Raw genomic sequence first — 19,539 nt, 5'->3', positions numbered from 1 at the left:
CGGGGACATAACAGGACAGAGCCAATCAGGACACGACCGCCGCATGTCTGATTTCCCTCGTCAGTTCGAGCGCTCGCTCTCCGGCTGTATAGCGGACTTGACCTGACTGAGAGCAAACACTGGAATAACGGAGACCTGCTGTCCCACTGCGCACGCACGAGTTTACGCACGGGACCCTATTTCAATATACACGTTTTATTGACATTAAACGTCTTTATTTTGTTATAAGAGCAGTTCTGTCTGTGTAAGAACCGTTACTGAACCATTTTAACGGTTTGGAATCGTTTTAAACGGCTGTTTGTTCGCTCGCGCGCGCGTCTTTGGCAACTGTGAGAACCATTTCAAATTCAAATTTTAACGGTTTTCTTTTGTACGTTGGCTGCTAACTCGATATTCTGCTAACAGTTGGTGCGTTTGTGTCGAAATTTATAAAATTACCGGTTTGTAATGTTTTAAACGCTCGCTCGTTTAATTCCCCCGGTAAATTAAGGACACGTTAGGGATTAATTTAACGCTTTGGTAGTCTTTAAATCTCGTCTGTGTGTTTGTCAGGTCTACCAGTATATATTTAAATGGTGTTTGAGCAACTTCACTGAACCGACAGCACCTGATGCCGGTTTGAAAGTTTGACGCTGAATTGCGTGTCAGACCCGAGGAGGAGCAGGCCTGTGAGAAAGTGGACAGGATTGTACCGCTTGGATGGACTTGCTGTATGTAATGAGCGGTAGCGGCTGTGTTTTCGGTGTGAAGATCCTGTAACGGCGCGCTAAAGTCTCCGGTAGGCAGTTGCGCGCGAGCGCCCTGGTGAGTCGCGAGCTGCGGATATAAGCGGAGTCTCCAAGCGCGAGGGAAATGATCCGTGTAGGACTGCTGCTCGACCTGCTCCTCATCACCGGTAAGATCCACTAAAAATAGTCTCAGCATTTAAAGTAACCGTAACTTTTCTCCTGAAACGTTAGATCACACTGTTCCGTGCGGTGCCTCGAGCGCATGTGTTCCATACAGTTAACCATTAACGTTACATTTGAATGGATTTCATGCAAATACAATTCTTGTCCTTTGCTTATGCAACGTAAACAAATACAGAAGAATCTCTATGAACAGTAGTTAGTCTATGAAGATTATAGAAAAGTCTATAAACAGTAAAACAGCAGTAAAACACTTTTGAAACAATGATCCAAAACAACTGGACCAGTATCGTCATTGTGTCTGCATGAAGTACGGAAAGCACCAAACTACATATTGTTTTTTCTTAAATAAATAATGCAGCTCATGCCATGTTCATTCTTGATATGGGTTCTTCCCCTGCATGATGCAGACAGTCCCATTATTGGTTTAATTTTCTTTATCTTATAATTGGTATTAAGGAAAAACTTAATTGCTTTGCTGTGTTCCATACAGGATGATTTTTATTTCTGGAATTTGACCACTTTAAATTAAACAAATATGGGCATTAAATGCATTAGTGACATTACACAAGCCATTCAAGTCATTTCAGTAGCTCCATTGTCAAACTGATATGTAATTAGAAATAAGTAAAAATCTGTAAAAATACAGAATATTGTGACTGATGTCATATGAGTCATTGTCAGGATGTACATTTTCTTGATGTCCAATTCCAATGATTAAAAATATTACAAGTATACAAGTATACATTTTTCTTTGAGTCGGGGCATCTACATACATTCTCTTACACATTTTTGCATTTCAAAGTATGAATATATCAGGTGGTTTGACCAAATAACCAAATATTCAGTTACACTATAAAAAAAAGCATAATTTACTCATAACAAGTCCTTCATAACAAATCTTTTTTGACTACTGATAAATTTTTAATACATATATATATAATATAATATAATATAAAGAAATATAAAGAAATAAGTAGGCATAGGGTTGGATTGTCATAAAGAAGTAACATTTCTGGGGCAATGACATGGTCTGTAGCTTTTTCAAATTATTCATTCATTTTTGTCTGGGTCCAGTGCGTCCAGTTCAATGGGTGAATTTTTAAATTAGGGTTAGGGATTGTTTAGGTCCTGGTTAGGCAGGTTTAGTTTACTCTGCAAGGTGGTTGGACGTTAAAAAGATGTTTAAAACCTGTCTAGAATTTTATAAAATCATTTGTCAAGTGTTGTATGCTGTAAAGTCATTTCAAATATTCGAAACAATATGTAATGATATTAGACATCTTTTTAAGGTGTGGTTGCGCCACTTGATATTTTCTGGTTGGTGATACTGATTCTGCATACCATTTTTATAAACTTATTTTTCTAAACTCATTTTTAAAAACTCAATGATGCATAGATTCGTGCAGATACAAAAGCATTTTGTATTAATAAGGATATTAAAATTTTAAAATTACTATTAAAAAATTATAATGCTACTTATACACAAAAGTGTTACTTTGATTTTACTTCATTTACATTTATTTAATAAAATATTAAAATAAAACGTGTTGCATCAATTAAACATATAACATCAACATATATTGATACACTATACTTCATTTATGTGCAGAAATATCATGGTAACCTTTATTTTGGCTTTATTATTTTCCTATATTTGTGCTTCCAGAATATGTTAGTGATGTACATATTGCCTTAAAGGTTTGCTTGTTTACCCCTCATGTAAACACTAAACTGTTAATTCTGAAACCCAGACTATATTGTTCTAAAAAGATTGAAGATGGTCATCATGAACCTCTTCTTATCTTGAAAAAACAATGTTTAGGTGCACAGCAAGCTGTAATACTCCTGTTCCTTCTCTGCTGCACTGTACTCTTGTGCATGCTGACAAAAGATGTTACTGCATATGATTTCATAACCCTCCTGATCTGAACAACAATTTCTGCTGAATAACCCTTCTATAATTCTTAATAAAGTTCTTAAAAGAGGTTTCATCTCGACTGTGATCCAGGCGTTCAACATCAGTGTCTGAGCTCAGCATAGCTCTTCGACTAAATGGGCAGAAATTTCCACAGACACAGACCAATATTTTTTGTATGATGTGTTATTATGGAACTTCCTTGCTTTGTGTGGCTGCTCGTCTAAATGTGACACACTAATAACACTTGTGTATCTTTTGATCTTTATGACCTAGGAACCAATTTCTGCTTATTTACTTTTCATTTTACCCTGCTATCTGCTATCTGACAGTGCATTACCTTCTTTCTTGCTTTTACTATAATTGTGGTGCATCAAGTAAAAACAACAAAAATAACATTCAAGCAGTCTGCTTGTAGTTCCATGAAATGAACTACAAAGAGTGCAGAGAGCAAGTATGTATGTATGTGTACCTGGTATGTCTGTATGGATAGACTATGCATGCATGTTTTTGAAGCACTTGTTGCTAAAAGTAAGATGAAATAACAATATAGTAGATGAAGGGTCAAATTCACATACACTTGTAAGGGACACATCTGTCATGGCACAGCAACTATTCTGCAGAACACTTGAGTGGAACACTCATCATCTAAATACTTTTTTGTCATTTATTTGGGGGTTTCTCATAATATGATATAAATATGATATGATATCAATGCAATATGTATATACAGCAACAGTAAATAACTGTATAGAATCTCTTATATACAGAGATTCATTTGAAGTAGACGAATCTATAGAATTACTTAATCTTAACACATGGCCCTCTAATTCCTTTAAAGAGCCACAAGAAACACAAAGAAAAGTCTAGAAAGTTCTGCGCAGATCTCAGAACCCGGATCAAAAAGTCGGCTAAGTCAAAGAGTCATTTTTCTAGCTGAAGCATTCAAACCCAACAACACTGTACCTATTGTTGAGCTTGGTGGCCGTAGTATGCTCTAGAGTAGCTCTGCTGCCAGTGAAAGTGGTTCATTAAAGAAAGTGAATGTAAAAATGAATGACTACGACTAAACAGTGGGGCTAATTCCAGGGCTTTGTGCAGGCCACTGGAGTTCTCATTAAACCATGTCTTTAGGTATCTTTGTGCACAGGGGAATGGTCATGCATGAACAGGGTTCTGTTGCCACAAAAATGGAAGCTTTTTATTAATTTGCATTTCACTGATATACCTGCTAGCAATTGGTTTGGCTGACACACTTGAACACATCCAATAATTAGAGGGGGTGTCCACATACTTTTGGACATATAGTGTATAGACAGTGATAAAGCACATTGGTTTAAACTGTGTCTAGTTATGTAGAAAGAGACCAGACCTTGCTCGAAATAGATGTTGAATAGGTTGTATTTATATGTATTTTAATAACCTGCCTGTTCAACACTTTTAAATTGGAGTGTGGGGTATTGTCCATTAGCCTTTTGTCCTCATGGTTTGTTGTGCAATTTGCTTGAATGAAGTGATGAAATGATGCTGATCTAGAAATATGATTCCACTTCACGCACTACAAATATAAGGAGACCTCTGTCACAGTCAATATACTGCTAGTTAGTCTCAAACACAGATACATTTATGCACATAAAACAGACATGTATAGTGCCCAGATTTAAGTTGTTTAACTGAAAAAGATCTTCCAATTTGTTGTCCATCCATATAATAGATGCTGTGTAAGTGTGAATGTTTATCGAGCATGGGGTACATTCATCATTCTGAGTAGCATGTTTTATGTTGCACTCTGGTACAGCTGAGACATGCTGTAATGCGAGCGCTGATCGACAAGGCTTATTTATGAGCTGTGTTAATGATCGCACATTTATTATGCATACGGCACCTCCACCTCACTCAACCCTGTACCGGATTGGATAGGTGGGCCGTACAGTGGTGACATGACATTTACATTTATGTAATTTATCACACGCTTTCATCCAAAGCGACTTGCCATTGTGACTGTATACAGTCCTTGCGTAAGAACCCAACAGCTGCAACCTAGCAGATGTGGGGCATGAACCAGCGACCTTCCAATTAGGCCACTGGAGTTTCTCCAAACTGAACTCATTAATCCATGTCTTTAGGTACCTCACTTTGTGCACATGGGAACAGTCATGCATGAACTGGGTCCTGTTTGGGTATAAAAAGCTACAGAAGCTGAGCATCCCATGTCTTCATTACTTCACCCCATTTTCAACCCCACAACCCCAGTTGTGACAGATTTGGATGTTTTGGTGTGATATTTGCTTGCTGTTTCACAATATTATTGTACCAGGCAACCATTAAAATGACACAAGCAGGTGGTGAAAACAAAAGAGTACTGCCTTCATTTGTTTTTAACTTTACACTGATGTAAAAAACAAATTGGCCTAATTCTGATTGCCTCTTTTATTGCATATTTGTCATATTGAATGATAATTAAAGAAGACATTTGTACAAAAGTAACATGAGCAAAAAGACAGTATGTTCAAACAAAATTAAAAAAAAACTGCGTTTGGGAAATTCACAAGCTACAGTTCAGTATTATTAAATGATTTAAAGAATCCAAAAGAAAAGGCAGGGTAGTCATTACTAAATACTTGTGACTTCAAATCTGTTAGATGGTACTACAAACCGACATGCTTCTGTAATAAATATAACCTCACAAGCTCAGACAGACTAACAAAAACCCTTGTCATTAATCACAATGTGTATCTGCATCTACAAATGCAAGTCATAAATCAACATTTAACTGTGGTGTGATTAACCTTTTCGTAAATAGTGAACATTGTGTTCATCAGGCCAATTAGAAGGTCCATCCTGACTGTTACCAATAGTAATCTTAAAAAAACAGAGGGTGTTAGTGCCAATAGCATGGGTAACTTGCACATCTGTGGAGGTGCCATCAATACTGAGGGGTGCATATGCATTTCAAAGCATTTGGAGTAGTCTTGGCTTTTTTAACTGATGAACTAGAGTACACCACAATGATTTCACCATTTCTGTGAAATCATTGTGAGCCCATGTGTTTAATGACCTTGCAGAAATGCATATGCATGCAGGGTAGCAGACAGTAATGGGAATATTAAAACAGTCTACAGTGTGGTAACCTTTAGATCCTACACCCAGACAAAATTCATTTATCTTACACCTAAACAAGTCAAGAGACAAATAGAGTCGATACACAACGTTACAAAGCTGCCTGTTTTTCTCTTTGATGTTTAAAAGCTGATTTTAATCAGTACCTGTAAGGCAAAGCAGTAAACATTATATGAGGAGAACGCTATCTCCTCATTTTAGGAGTGCAAACAGCAGAGAGTGCCAGACGTGGTGCTCTCATTGTAGACAGGTGTGTGCATGTGTGGGCGTGTACCCAGGTGTGTGAGAGAGTGTGTTTAAGAGACAGACGGTCAGGCAGGAGGTCTGACTGTGGTTTGACTCTAGTCGATAGATGTTACCAGGTGTGGAAAATCAATCTCACTAAATAAAAGACTATCCAAACAATTCTTTGTAGTGGGTGCTCAGGATTCAGTAACGATTTAGTCAATGTGATGTGGTTTTTAAGTCCCTGGTACTTGAGCAATATTTATTTGTAATGTCAGCAGAGTTGATGGGACGTTATTTCAATGCTTTTCATTGGGCTATGTTTTTATTACCAAGTAAACAGAGTTATTTCCCTGTCAAAAGTAATTATTTGGAAATGCAACTATGGGGTTGTAAGTCACAAATCTACAGATTCATTCATTAACATTTATTAACCGCTTTAACCAGCTCAAGGTTTGTGTGGCTTTGGGTGGCCTACCCGGAAACACTTGACGAAAGGCAAGAATACACCCTGGATGGGTGCTAACCCAATGCAGGGCATTACATACTCACACAGTCACTCACAGACAGTACATCCAGGCGAAAACCAGACTACCCTAGAAACAAGCATTCTGAATACAAACCAAACATCTCACAGAAAGTGACGCAAGACAAGGATTCTATTCAGGTTCTCAGACAACATGTTGCTATTTTACATTCGCTCCTGCAGCTACAGCATTGTCCCTCTTGCAGGTCCATTAATTTTATTATAAAATTAATTTATAAATTAATTTCATTTTATTTTCATTATTCAATTTATCCTGGTCAGGATCTCAGCAAGCCTGGTTCCACTGGGAAACACTGGGCACACGGCAAGAATACCCTGGGCTTTATTTTACTTACATTTTTACATTTCCATATACACTGATCAGCCATAACATTAAAACCACCTCCTTGTTTTTACACTGACTGTATCCATTTTATCAGCTCCATATAGAAGCACTTTGTAGTTCTACAATTACTGACTGTAGTCCATCTGTTTCTCTGCATGCTTTGTTACCCGCTTTCATGTTGTTCTTCAATGGTCAGGACCACTACAGAGCAGGTATTATTTGGGTGGTGGATCATTCTCACCACTGCAGTGACACTGACATGGTGGTGGTGTGTTAATGTGTGTTGTGCTGGTATGAGTGGATAAGACACAGCAGCGCTGCTGGAGTTTTTAAACACCTCACTGTCCCTGCTGGACTGAGTATAGTCCACCAACCAAAAATATATCCAGCCAACAGCGCCCTGTGGGCAGCATCCTGTGTCCACTGATGAAGGTCTAGAACATGACCAACTCAAACAGCAGCAATAGATGAACGATCGTCTCTGACTTTACATGTACAAGGTGGACCAACTAGGTAGGAGTGTCTAATAGAGTGGACACGGTATTTAAAAACTCCAGCAGCGCTGCTGTGTCTGATCCACTCATACCAGCACAACACACACTAACACACCACCACCATGTCAGTGTCACTGCAGTGCTGAGAATGATCCACCACCTAAATAATACCTGCTCTGTGGTGGTCCTGTGGGGGTCCTGACCATTAAAGAACAGGGTGAAAGCAGGTAAAAAAAGCATGCAGAGAAACAAATGGACAACAGTCAGTAATTGCAGAACTACAAAGTGCTTCTATATGGTAAGTGGAGCTGACAAAATGGACAGTGAGTGTAGAAACAAGGAGGTGGTTTTAATGTTATGGCTGATCAGTGTGTTTTATTATTGTTTTATAAACAGTACACTATATGTGAACAACATCCTTATTATTGAGTTTTGGTGTTTCAGCCACAACCATTGCTGCATAAAATCAATGACATATACGTAATTATCATATACTTACAACTTTGTGGCAACAGTTTGGGGAAGGCTTTATACACCCCCAATGCAAATAGAGGTAGATAATTTGACAACAGAGGGATGATTTGCTAACCAGGCATTCTTCTTTAAAATCAGTGTTAATGCTCATTTGATGGTCTGAATAGGCACAAATAACACAGACATACTCCAAAGTCTTTTGAAAAGCCTTGTAAGAAGAATGCAGACTGGCATAGTCTTAGACTCTAGTTTAATGCCTATTATTTTGTAACACTACTCAGGTAAATGAGTTTGGAAAACTCCCAACTGATTATGTGGACGCAGAGGGGTGTGCGTGAACACATGGACGAGAATTTTCGTCTTTCACCCATTAGGGTCGGTTGTGATATGCATTGTAGTTTCCATTTATTCTATCATTCAATTTATGAGTGTTATTTAATGACTGCCTTAAAATGTGGCACTTTTGTTTAAAAATCTCTGAAATCTGTGATTTTTGACCAATGAGGTCCGTGAAATTAAGCACATTTTCCAGAGATTTTAGTAGGGCCCTACATATGAGTTATGTATACTAAGATTTCAATCCCACATTTTGTGTACGTCTGTTCTCTTGTGTGTCTTACTTTCAACATGTTTTTGTCTTTTAAGCACTCAGACACATGGATCCAGCTGTCTTCAACAAACTGATTAGAGATCCTTCAGTAGTGAACTTTATATAGAAACTTTTGCCACTTCAGACTGTGTGGGCCTGGTTTGCTGTTCTGTGAGCACTCAATATGTCAGCTGTCTTTTGCAAGCACAGTGATTTTTTTTTTATTTGAGCTGTAGTGAACAATTCAGAACAGTTTCAATATGACTTGCTTGATTATTATTAAAATGGATACAACTGACTTAAAAAGCCATACAGTTCATTTCCAGAATCCTTAACAAATTCAAGAATAAATGAAAGACAGAAGTAGCAGTAAAACATTTTTCTTTCCATTTATTATTATTTTTTTTACTTTGTGTTATATTTTATACAGTATATGTTATACTGGTGTAATATGAATTTTGAGTGTCGTCTCAAAAAGTGTGTGCCATACAACAACATGGGTCCAGAAGATCTGGGTTAGATCTCAGCCTTTGGTCAAGCCTGTAAAGTGTTTTGCATAGTCTGTGTGGGTTTCCATTAGGAACTCCAGAGTCCTCTCATCTCCCCAAAATAATGATTTGTTTATTTTATTAGGATTTAAATGTCATGTTTTACACACTTTGATTACATTCATGACAGGACAGGTAGTTACTGGTTACACAAGATTCATCAGTTCACAAGGTTTAATGTCAAACACAATGGACAATTTAGTATCTCCAATTCACCTCACTAGCATGTCTTTGGACTGTGGGAGTAAACCAGAACTCCCAGAGGAAACCCACGCAGACACGGGGAGAATTCCACACAAAAAGGTGCTGGACCGCTCCACCTGGGAATCGAACCCAGGACCTTGTTGTTGTGAATATGGAAATATGAATATGAAATGGTGGAATGCCCCCATGTTCAAGCAAGTGAGTGTTGCTCTGTGAGGGATTTGTCCTCTATCCTTGTAAGATTTGTAATCCTACTTAGTACCCATTGTTTTTGTGGTGGTGCTGGACCCACGCTGATCAGGATTAAGCGATTAGCAATGAATGAGTAAAAGAATAAATCAACATGCATTAACAAGCAAAACAGAATACAGCAGTAAACCTTTATTTATTCGTCTTCCGTAACAGTATCATCCTACTTAGAGATACGGTTGATTTGGAGCACATGGCAAAAACACTGGGGTTAAGGCCGGAATACACTTTTGACTGACTGAAATCACACTCACAAAATAAGAGCAAATTAGAACTGCTAGTCCTTCAGTCCTTCAGCTACTGTAGTGTTTCGAAGGTGTAAAGAAACTAGAGTTAGCAGAGGAAGCTTTTTACAAAAGCTAGGTCCCCACACACAGCTATGTGGCATTAATGCTATCTGCTGCACCACTTTGCCCCTCAATAGTACACAAATAATACAACATAGGACAAGACAGCCCAAGTGATGTTAGTAAATACATGTTTAGATGTGTAACAAAATGCATAAAGTGTGTGCAGATCAAAGACAGGTGATGCTTGTCTATAGGCACAATATAGACTTTTATTGCCATTATTTGAACTTTTATTGTCAATTTAGTCATCATCAGTTCTGATAATTCAAGTTTTTCATAACACAAAAAATCTACAACTTTGGTGATTGAGGGCTTGGAGTTTTTTTTTAAATGTGAAGCCATTTTACTGTCCTGTTTTACAAATGATCTTACAGAGGCAGTAATGCCGTTCCTACTTAAAAAATCGCAGGGCCAATTATGCTTTCTTGGACTCCCAGCCAAGAATGGCTGTGGCTTTATCACAAACCAACAACTGGTGGACAGTAAAAAGCATGTCTGTGTTGTATCAGCATCTCAGCTCTTTAAACATCTCATATGGTATTGGTTATATTTTTTTGGTGCTTTTATTGTGTCTCATTCTTGGATCAAAAGTCAAAGGTTTAAGCTACCATTGCTGGTTCCTCCAGCAACACCCATAACTCCAGTTGCTTGTATTGTATCCTGTCTCAATTGTAAGATGTTTTAATGTTTTGATTAAAAGCATCTGCCAAATGCACAAATGTACAAATGTATTTTAATAATTGAATAGTGTAAACTGACTTATAGACACTTAGATAGTGCAGCAGTAAAATACGCTAACCCAATATTGCTGTAATCCAGGGTTTCAGGTCCCCAAGCAGTGTCATAGTCAGTTGGGCGTCTAAATACAGACATGATTGGCTATGTCTGAGGGGGGCGATGACATATGTACATCATTGACAACGTTTGGGCGGTTGTGAAAAACTGAACAGAATGGATACATAGTGAGCAAACACAGGTTGGACCAGCAGGAATGGAGGCATTAAGGAAGTTAATTGTCCTGCCAATCACCTGATCTTGACATACGGCGAAGGACAGGAAGTTTTGGGGCATTCACGGTCAGATGTGTGTTTTGCTGATAACAAGGATTTGGAACACAAAATCCTGGAAATGACAGATGGTTTTGGGCTTATGCCTCGGTTGGAAGACTCACGCCAAAAGAATGTGAAAGAGATGGCAAGAGAAACTGTTTATGTTTTGTGTGTGTGTGTGTGTGTGTGTGTGTGAAGGGGGGGGGGGGGGGGGGGGGGGGGGGGTTAGGGTTGGGCTGAAAGAAATAGAGGGGTTTCAAACGGAATAGAAGTCTGTGTATTTGGAATGGACCTCAGGTGATTCAGGTGTCTAGCGGGAATTTTGTCAAAATTGGCAGCAGTAAAAGCCAGCCCCCATGTGAGTGCTCTCATCGATCAATCATTGCATTGTTATGCAGATGATGTCCAGATCTGTATAGCATTTTAACCACATGACTACAGCTGGATAAACTACTCTTTTTAATCTAACACAAAATAAGACATCTTAAATATGGCTAAATAAGGAAAGACCTAAGGTTAACATATGCTTTAATCATAAGGCATTCAATGCCACACATTAAGGGTCTTTTTCACATTCTAATGGATTCATTTCACACAAACCCTGGAACTCATATGCATTTATGACCAGAAGATTTACATTTTGTAATGGCTTTTTGCTAATATTCCATTACACAGATACAGCTCATCCAGAATAATGCTGAATGGTCAAAAATGAACAGGGGCAGAGTACTTAGATTCTAAAATTGGCTACCAGTCAGTTCAGTTATTGTATAGATTATAAAGCTGATTTCTTCTCACTAAACTAAATGTATTTTTAAGTGATAATTAAACAACCCATATAAAATGAACTGTATAAACAAAAAAACACACGCCCACATACACTGATCAGCCATAACATTAAAACCACCTCCTTGTTTCTACACACTTTGTCCATTTTATCAGCTCCACTTACCATATAGAAGCACTTTGTAGTTCTACAATTACTGACTGTAGTCCATCTGTTTCTCTGCATGATTTGTTAGCCCCCTTTCACCTTGTTCTTCAATGGTCAGGATCCCCACAGGACCACCACAGAGCAGGTATTATTTAGGTGGTGGATCATTCTCAGCACTGCAGTGACACTGACTGGTGGTGTGTTAGTGTGTGTTGTGCTGGTATGAGTGGATCAGACACAGCAGCGCTGCTGGAGTTTTTAAATACCGTGTCCACTCACTGTCCACTCTATTAGACACTCCTACCTAGTAGGTTCACTTTGTAGATGTAAAGTCAAAGTCATCTATTGCTGCTGTTTGAGTTGGTCATCTTTTAGACCTTCATCAGTGGTCACAGGGCACTGCCCACAGGGTGCTGTTGGCTGAATATTTTTGGTTGGTGGACTATTCTCAGTCCAGCATTGACGGTGATGTGTTTAAAAACTCCATCAGCATTGCTGTGTCTTATCCACTCATACCAGCACAACACACACTAACACACCACCACCATGTCACAGTGTCACTGCAGTGCTAAGAATGATCCACCACCTAAATAATACCTGCTCTGTGGTGGTTCTGTGGGGCTCCTGACCATTGAAGAAGAGTGACAGGATGATATCAGGCTAAAAAGTATGTAGAGAAGCAGATGGACTACAGTCAGTAATTGTAGAACTACAAAGTGCTTCTATATGGTAAGTGGAGCTGATGAAATGAACAGTGAGTGTAGAAACAAGGAGGTGGTTTTAATGTTATGGCTGATTGGTGTATAGTCCACATAACATAACAGAACTGGGTCTTCTCCACTAATGTGTAATGAGAGTTCTGGGACACAGTTCTATACGTAGAGTGACAAATAACATTTGGAACTGTTTGACCATAAGTATCAGCGGTTTGTCTAGTGCAAGAAAGGCACAAGTAACTGGCAACCTTGATCATGTGACTGACATAATTAAATCACAGAAATACCATGGCATTTTGAGTTGAAATGTTTTGCCTGAAATTGAACTTTGGTTATGATTGGACTTTCCAGCAAGATAACAATCTCAAGCACACTTTAAAGTCAACCAAAGCTGGAACATTCTGGAGTCTCCAGATTTAAATCCAATAGAAAATCTTTGATGGGATTTAAAGAAAGAAGTAAGGAAGAAATAGAAAGAAAGAAGCTTGTTAGCACTTAGCGAAATCACTTATTACAGGTTATCAAAACAAAAGGATGTTCCACCAGGTACTGAGGATGGGGGTTCAATAATAATGTTAATGGATATTTGTGTTTTGAGTACTAAATGCTTTTTATTTAAACCCGAAATTATGTAAACTTAAGTTTACAAATTTACTTGTAGATATTCAAAAATGTTCTTTCTCCATTTTCTGGGACTTCTTGTATATTTTCATTCAAGTCTATATACATCACCATAATAGCCTTTAGGGTGCAACTGTATGTACAGAGAAAGTGTAGTAAGATTGTGTGTGTATGTACAGTGTATCACAAAAGTGAGTACACCCCTCACATTTCTGCAAATATTTCATTATATCTTTTCATGGGATGACACTATAGAAATAAAACTTGGATATAACTTAGAGTAGTCAGTGTACAACTTGTATAGCAGTGTAGATTTACTGTCTTCTGAAAATAACTCAACACACAGCCATTAATGTCTAAATGGCTGGCAACATAAGTGAGTACACCCCACAGTGAACATGTCCAAATTGTGCCCAAAGTGTCAATATTTTGTGTGACCACCATTATTATCCAGCACTGCCTTAACCCTCCTGGGCATGGAATTCACCAGAGCTGCACAGGTTGCTACTGGAATCCTCTTCCACTCCTCCATGATGACATCACGGAGCTGGTGGATGTTAGACACCTTGAACTCCTCCACCTTCCACTTGTGGATGCGCCACAGGTGCTCAATTGGGTTTAGTCCATCACCTTTACCTTCAGCTTCCTCAGCAAGGCAGTTGTCATCTTGGAGGTTGTGTTTGGGGTCGTTATCCTGTTGGAAAACTGCCATGAGGCCCAGTTTTCGAAGGGAGGGGATCATGCTCTGTTTCAGAATGTCACAGTACATGTTGGAATTCATGTTTCCCTCAATGAACTGCAGCTCCCCAGTGCCAGCAACACTCATGCAGCCCAAGACCATGATGCTACCACCACCATGCTTGACTGTAGGCAAGATACAGTTGTCTTGGTACTTCTCACCAGGGCGCCGCCACACATGCTGGACACCATCTGAGCCAAACAAGTTTATCTTGGTCCCGTCAGACCACAGGGCATTCCAGTAATCCATGTTCTTGGACTGCTTGCTTTCAGCAAACTGTTTGCGGGCTTTCTTGTGCGTCAGCTTCCTTCTGGGATGACGACCATGCAGACCGAGTTGATGCAGTGTGCGGCGTATGGTCTGAGCACTGACAGGCTGACCTCCCACGTCTTCAACCTCTGCAGCAATGCTGGCAGCACTCATGTGTCTATTTTTTAAAGCCAACCTCTGGATATGACGCCGAACACGTGGACTCAACTTCTTTGGTCGACCCTGGCGAAGCCTGTTCCGAGTGGAACCTGTCCTGGAAAACCGCTGTATGACCTTGGCCACCATGCTGTAGCTCAGTTTCAGGGTGTTAGCAATCTTCTTATAGCCCAGGCCATCTTTGTGGAGAGCAACAATTCTATTTCTCACATCCTCAGAGAGTTCTTTGCCATGAGGTGCCATGTTGAATATCCAGTGGCCAGTATGAGAGAATTGTACCCAAAACACCAAATTTAACAGCCCTGCTCCCCATTTACACCTGGGACCTTGACACATGACACCAGGGAGGGACAACGACACATTTGGGCACAATTTGGACATGTTCACTGTGGGGTGTACTCACTTATGTTGCCAGCTATTTGGACATTAATGGCTGTGTGTTGAGTTATTTTCAGAAGACAGTAAATCTACACTGCTATACAAGCTGTACACTGACTACTCTAAGTTATATCCAAGTTTCATGTCTATAGTGTTGTCCCATGAAAAGATATAATGAAATATTTGCAGAAATGTGAGGGGTGTACTCACTTTTGTGATACACTGTATGTTTGTTTGCAAAAGAGAGTGTGCTGTGACTGTGAATATGTGTTTATGGAAAAGTGTGTGTTTGTGTGAACCTCCCCTATCACTCTCAGTCCTCATTTTAGCTTAACACTGCAACTTATTATCGTTAAACTGATAATGTTGGCTAAGCATGTGAAATTAGCAGAGCAGCAGCCGCCTGGTCCAATGAATGTGCCGTAGCTCCAGTGAGAACGAGCTCCCTCAATTTTGGCTCGCGTTCAGTTTCTCTGTGCTGTCAATCACACTCAGCGTCTTAATATGACGTGTCACACATAGTAAAGGGGCCAGTTGCTCTGACCCACATTTTCCTAAAATCTTAGACTGTCTGTCTTGGAGAACAGCAACCCTGAGGCATTATTTTAAACTGGCAACTTCTGTACAGCCCAGACAGAATGTATTCTTTATCTTGTGTAGAGACCCCTTTTCTTATCAACTCAGGCTAAGTGGTACAGGAATTTGAAAGGAATACACGCTCAAAACATAAAATGTTTTACTAAAATCAATATATATTTATCCTCCATATTCTATGTGGATTTTCTTTTATATTTTTTCTGACCGTTTTGATGCAATTACCCAAAAAACCCTCAACTTATATGCAAGACAGGAGAGCTGCAGGCTGGCACAGATCTTTTAACATGTGGAAATCTTCTTCATTTCATTTGTCATTGGCTGAATCCTACAGAAAGCTCGAAAGCTTGTGGAGAAACACACTATGCTCTTTGTATTTCTCTCTTGCTCATACTGGTGCCTTACCCACACAGTAGGCAGTGCTGTCTATTCATTAAAAGCAGGGGTGCCCAAATAATTCCACGGGCCAAAAATAAAAGGTTATATTATTTTAATATTGCATTAAATCAGTATATATCACGTTTTTTATTGTTAAATAGAACACTACTGTTTGTTCTAGTTAACAGTGCTTTTATTGATTTAAATTTTCGTTTATCCGTTTGCCACTGCCTCATATGCTCCATGATTAACAGCCTCACTCATGTCATCATAGATTACTTGATCTCTGCTGACAGGAGCTCCACAGCGCCCCCCTCTCCTCTCCACTGTGTCATGTAAAATTGTGGACAGTTAATGGATTGCAGCTAGCGTTATAGGCAGTTAAACACCTCTTAAACAAATTCCCAGTTACTGATAAAAGTAGGCCCTACTTTGATCTAGCAAGGCAGGCCAAAAAAAAAGACGGTCCCAAATTGGGCAGCCCTGATTTAAAGGTTAGAGGTTAACTGGTGTGTCATTACATTGAGCTAACTAGCTAATGCAAATGAAGCAGAGACAAGGTACAGATATTTGTTTTCATGAAGTAAAATTTTTACAAATATATTGATGATTCAAATATAGACTAGCAGGTTATTGTAAGCATATGGAATAGTGTACCTGACTCAGTTGCCTTTTATCCCCTCAACTCATAAATTAGGATGTAAGAGCAACACAATAGCATTAAAATAACCACAGCATTTCACAATATGACCGGACTGTAATTAAACACACAGTGCGTGTAGTTGTTGCTCACTCGATTCAACGCATAATGAACACAATTATAACAGCAAATGTGATAAAACTGTGCCAACACAAAACATTTTCGAGTCATTTTCGAGATTACAGCAGGTTTTAATAAAAATGGGAACCTATGTTAGTTAGCTGCTAATAATCAGATTCATCGTGAATTAAACACTGAGACAATTTCCCAACACAATAAACTGAAATGTGTTGCCTCATTACCTGTGTGCATCTTTTGCTGATTAGCACTGGTTATTATACAGGCAAGTCCATAGAGAAAAAAACTTGAGCACAGAGTAAATGAGAGTTTGTTTCTTGTTACTTTATTCATATTTAATGTGCATTTTACTTTTGTCTTACGACAATTACCCAGTCGGTAATGGGATTTCCACAGCCTGTAAAAAATTTAATTGACCCATTGCAATGGACGCATCACAACCCTACATTAAAAAAGGTTCATTTTAAAAGGGACTTAATCACATCACTTCTGTTAGGTTGCTGCAATGTGAGATTTTAAAGAAGCACAAGGCAAATATGTATAAGTTGTTCCAAATTGGCCAAATAGTGGGTGCCTGACTAACAGGTGCATCAGTCACAAAAAATTTAAAATCTTTAATATTTTAGGCAAAAAGTTATAACAGCATATGTTAATATTTGACAAACAGATACTCACTTACTAGAAAAGTTGTCATTTTACATGGTAGTTGCTAAATACCCTAAAACTGCAGCCGCAAAAATGCTTGAATACTGTGCATCATGAGTTTCACACAGAGTTGCCATTTAAAAACCTTTATCAAATTAAAACATGGTATAAGAACTATAAATCCTGCGTCAACTATGTCTCAGACGTTACTAGATTTCCTACATATGCATGGATATGTTTAAAAGCATAAAGTTGCCTACAATGACCACCAACTGTGAGAAAGTCATAATAATAAAGGCAGCGTCTGGTAGAAGAAAAATGATTGTCTTGCCATGTCAAATAACAAATAAATTAAAGGCAGTTTAACAAGACAAGGTGCATCCTGTGGTCCAAATATGATGTATGATAACATGATATTGCCCCCATAATTACTGCTAATATTCTGATAATCCAATCAGGTGTTTTAGGGCCTTCTCAGGTTCCAGATTTAAACTTGACTAAAGCTTTATGAGAACTTCTGCAGCTGAGGCTGTAAAATCTCTTTATCACTTAAAAGATGTAGAGTGATTTGTTAAGTATTATTTAAGGTTCTGAAAGATTTTTGGTGGGATAGACATCCCATCACAATTCATTTAGGACTTGAATTAAAGCAAAAAGGTAAAAGAATTAAATATGTTCTGAAAGTGTCAGTGAATGGTTTGATAAACTCTTGGCTTCTTGATATATATTGTTCCAGCCACCCCTGTATTTTGTCATTTTAATTTTTTTAAACCCTTTATCCATGCTTGATCATGCAGATAATATTTTTCTGGTTATAAGCCTCTAGTTTCAGGCCAAATTTAGGTTCCAGGTTTGATCCAGATTCTTTTTGCTGTATTCCAGTTGACCCTTCCTGTACTTGATCAATAGTGTTATGCATCACCATGAAGTCGTTGATTGTTAAGTGATTTTCTAATGATTACCACTGACACATTCCTCCCAGCCTTAATCAGGTCATCCTGTAAAGCGTTTAGCAGTAACATAATGAATTTTTCTTTGTTGTCCTGATGAGATTGCCTAATTTAATTAATTAATTTAATTTAATTCTTTTAAATAAAGCATGTATTGCTCTTATAATCTTATCAAATATTTACTTTTACTATTTTTATTATAAAGTATAGAACTTAATGTCTGAAAACAAAAAATTTTTTAGTGTAATAGGGGCGTTAATCACTAACTTACCAAGAAACCTATAAATGAACTAACCAATGTACAAAATGTATTAAAACAGACAAACAAATGAATAAAAATGCTAATAAACGGAAGCTGAAAATCAAGTTGTGTGGCATGTTGCAGGGTCAGTCACCTTCTCTAACTGGATTTAATGCCTGGATTTAATGCCTAAAGAAACGTGATAGATAATTAGATCATTATTAAAGCAGAACCAACTTTGAATAGTAAATTTCACTTAAATTATTTATTTCAGCTGCCCCTGTTAGGGGTCGCCTTAGCGGTTCATTGAGACACTTGTTTGATTTGGCACAGTTTTTACACCAGATGCTCTTCCTGGTGCAACCCTCCTATTTATCCAAGTTTGGGAGCGGCATTGAGGGTGCACTGATTACATAACTCTACACGCTTTCTGTATTTGTAAATTCAGCCTTGGATTTGAACCCCCTGAACTCAGATGCTGCTGTTACTAGCAGTCCGGCTCTTACCATTACACCACACACGTCTGCTAAATATGATGTTTACACAAACACTGGCAGCTGAAGTGGCATGTATTCCAAACTGCACTGTAATACAGTAGTTTGTCTAATATTGAATACTTTCCCTAGACGATTTCTATCTTGTTGTAACACTGTGGAAAACAGTAGTTTATAAGCATACTTCATCAGCTAGTACCCTATTATGACTACATCTATCCTGCTTGTTTCTACTGTGATTGATGTGATGAAGTGAAATCAGTGTAGGCAGGGAGTTAGATTTCATGATTGATAAAGTGCTCTTGCTGGCATATCTGTGTGTGTCGGCTGTTAGCGCCAGTTAGCCCCCATTGACCATCCGCCCACATCTTACAAGCCCATTACTTTTCTATATTGCTGTGCAATTTCATAATGGTAACTGTTGTTTCCGTCTGTTGTTGAGACTAAAAGCTTGTTTCTCAAGGTGTCTAAGTGTGCCATGTCACTCTTGTGTACAAAATGTATTTTCAGGCATTTGAGCACACAGACACACACACACATACCTACACTAATGCCTGGGCCAGCATGTGTCTGATTGCAATCGGCCTCCATACTGTGACCGTTTCCTTGCTTGCCGCTTCCGCTGTCTATCATGCCATGTTTACT

General features: G+C 38.6%; 1 protein-coding gene across 1 annotated transcript in view; it reads left to right on the top strand.

The window, feature by feature from the left end:
* The first annotated feature begins 652 nt into the window (after positions 1-652).
* Positions 653-19,539, top strand: part of gfra3 (GDNF family receptor alpha 3) — a 61,678-nt gene continuing 42,791 nt past the window's right edge. Inside the window, exon 1 of the mRNA XM_063000657.1 lies at positions 653-895. Within this exon, the coding sequence (XP_062856727.1) occupies positions 853-895 (43 nt within the window). The 5' untranslated portion in view covers positions 653-852. The remainder of the gene's footprint in view (positions 896-19,539) is intronic.

Source organism: Trichomycterus rosablanca, chromosome 1, assembly GCF_030014385.1.
Source record: "Trichomycterus rosablanca isolate fTriRos1 chromosome 1, fTriRos1.hap1, whole genome shotgun sequence".
Taxonomy (NCBI): Eukaryota; Metazoa; Chordata; class Actinopteri; order Siluriformes; family Trichomycteridae; genus Trichomycterus; species Trichomycterus rosablanca.
This window is presented reverse-complemented; position numbering and strand designations above follow the sequence as displayed.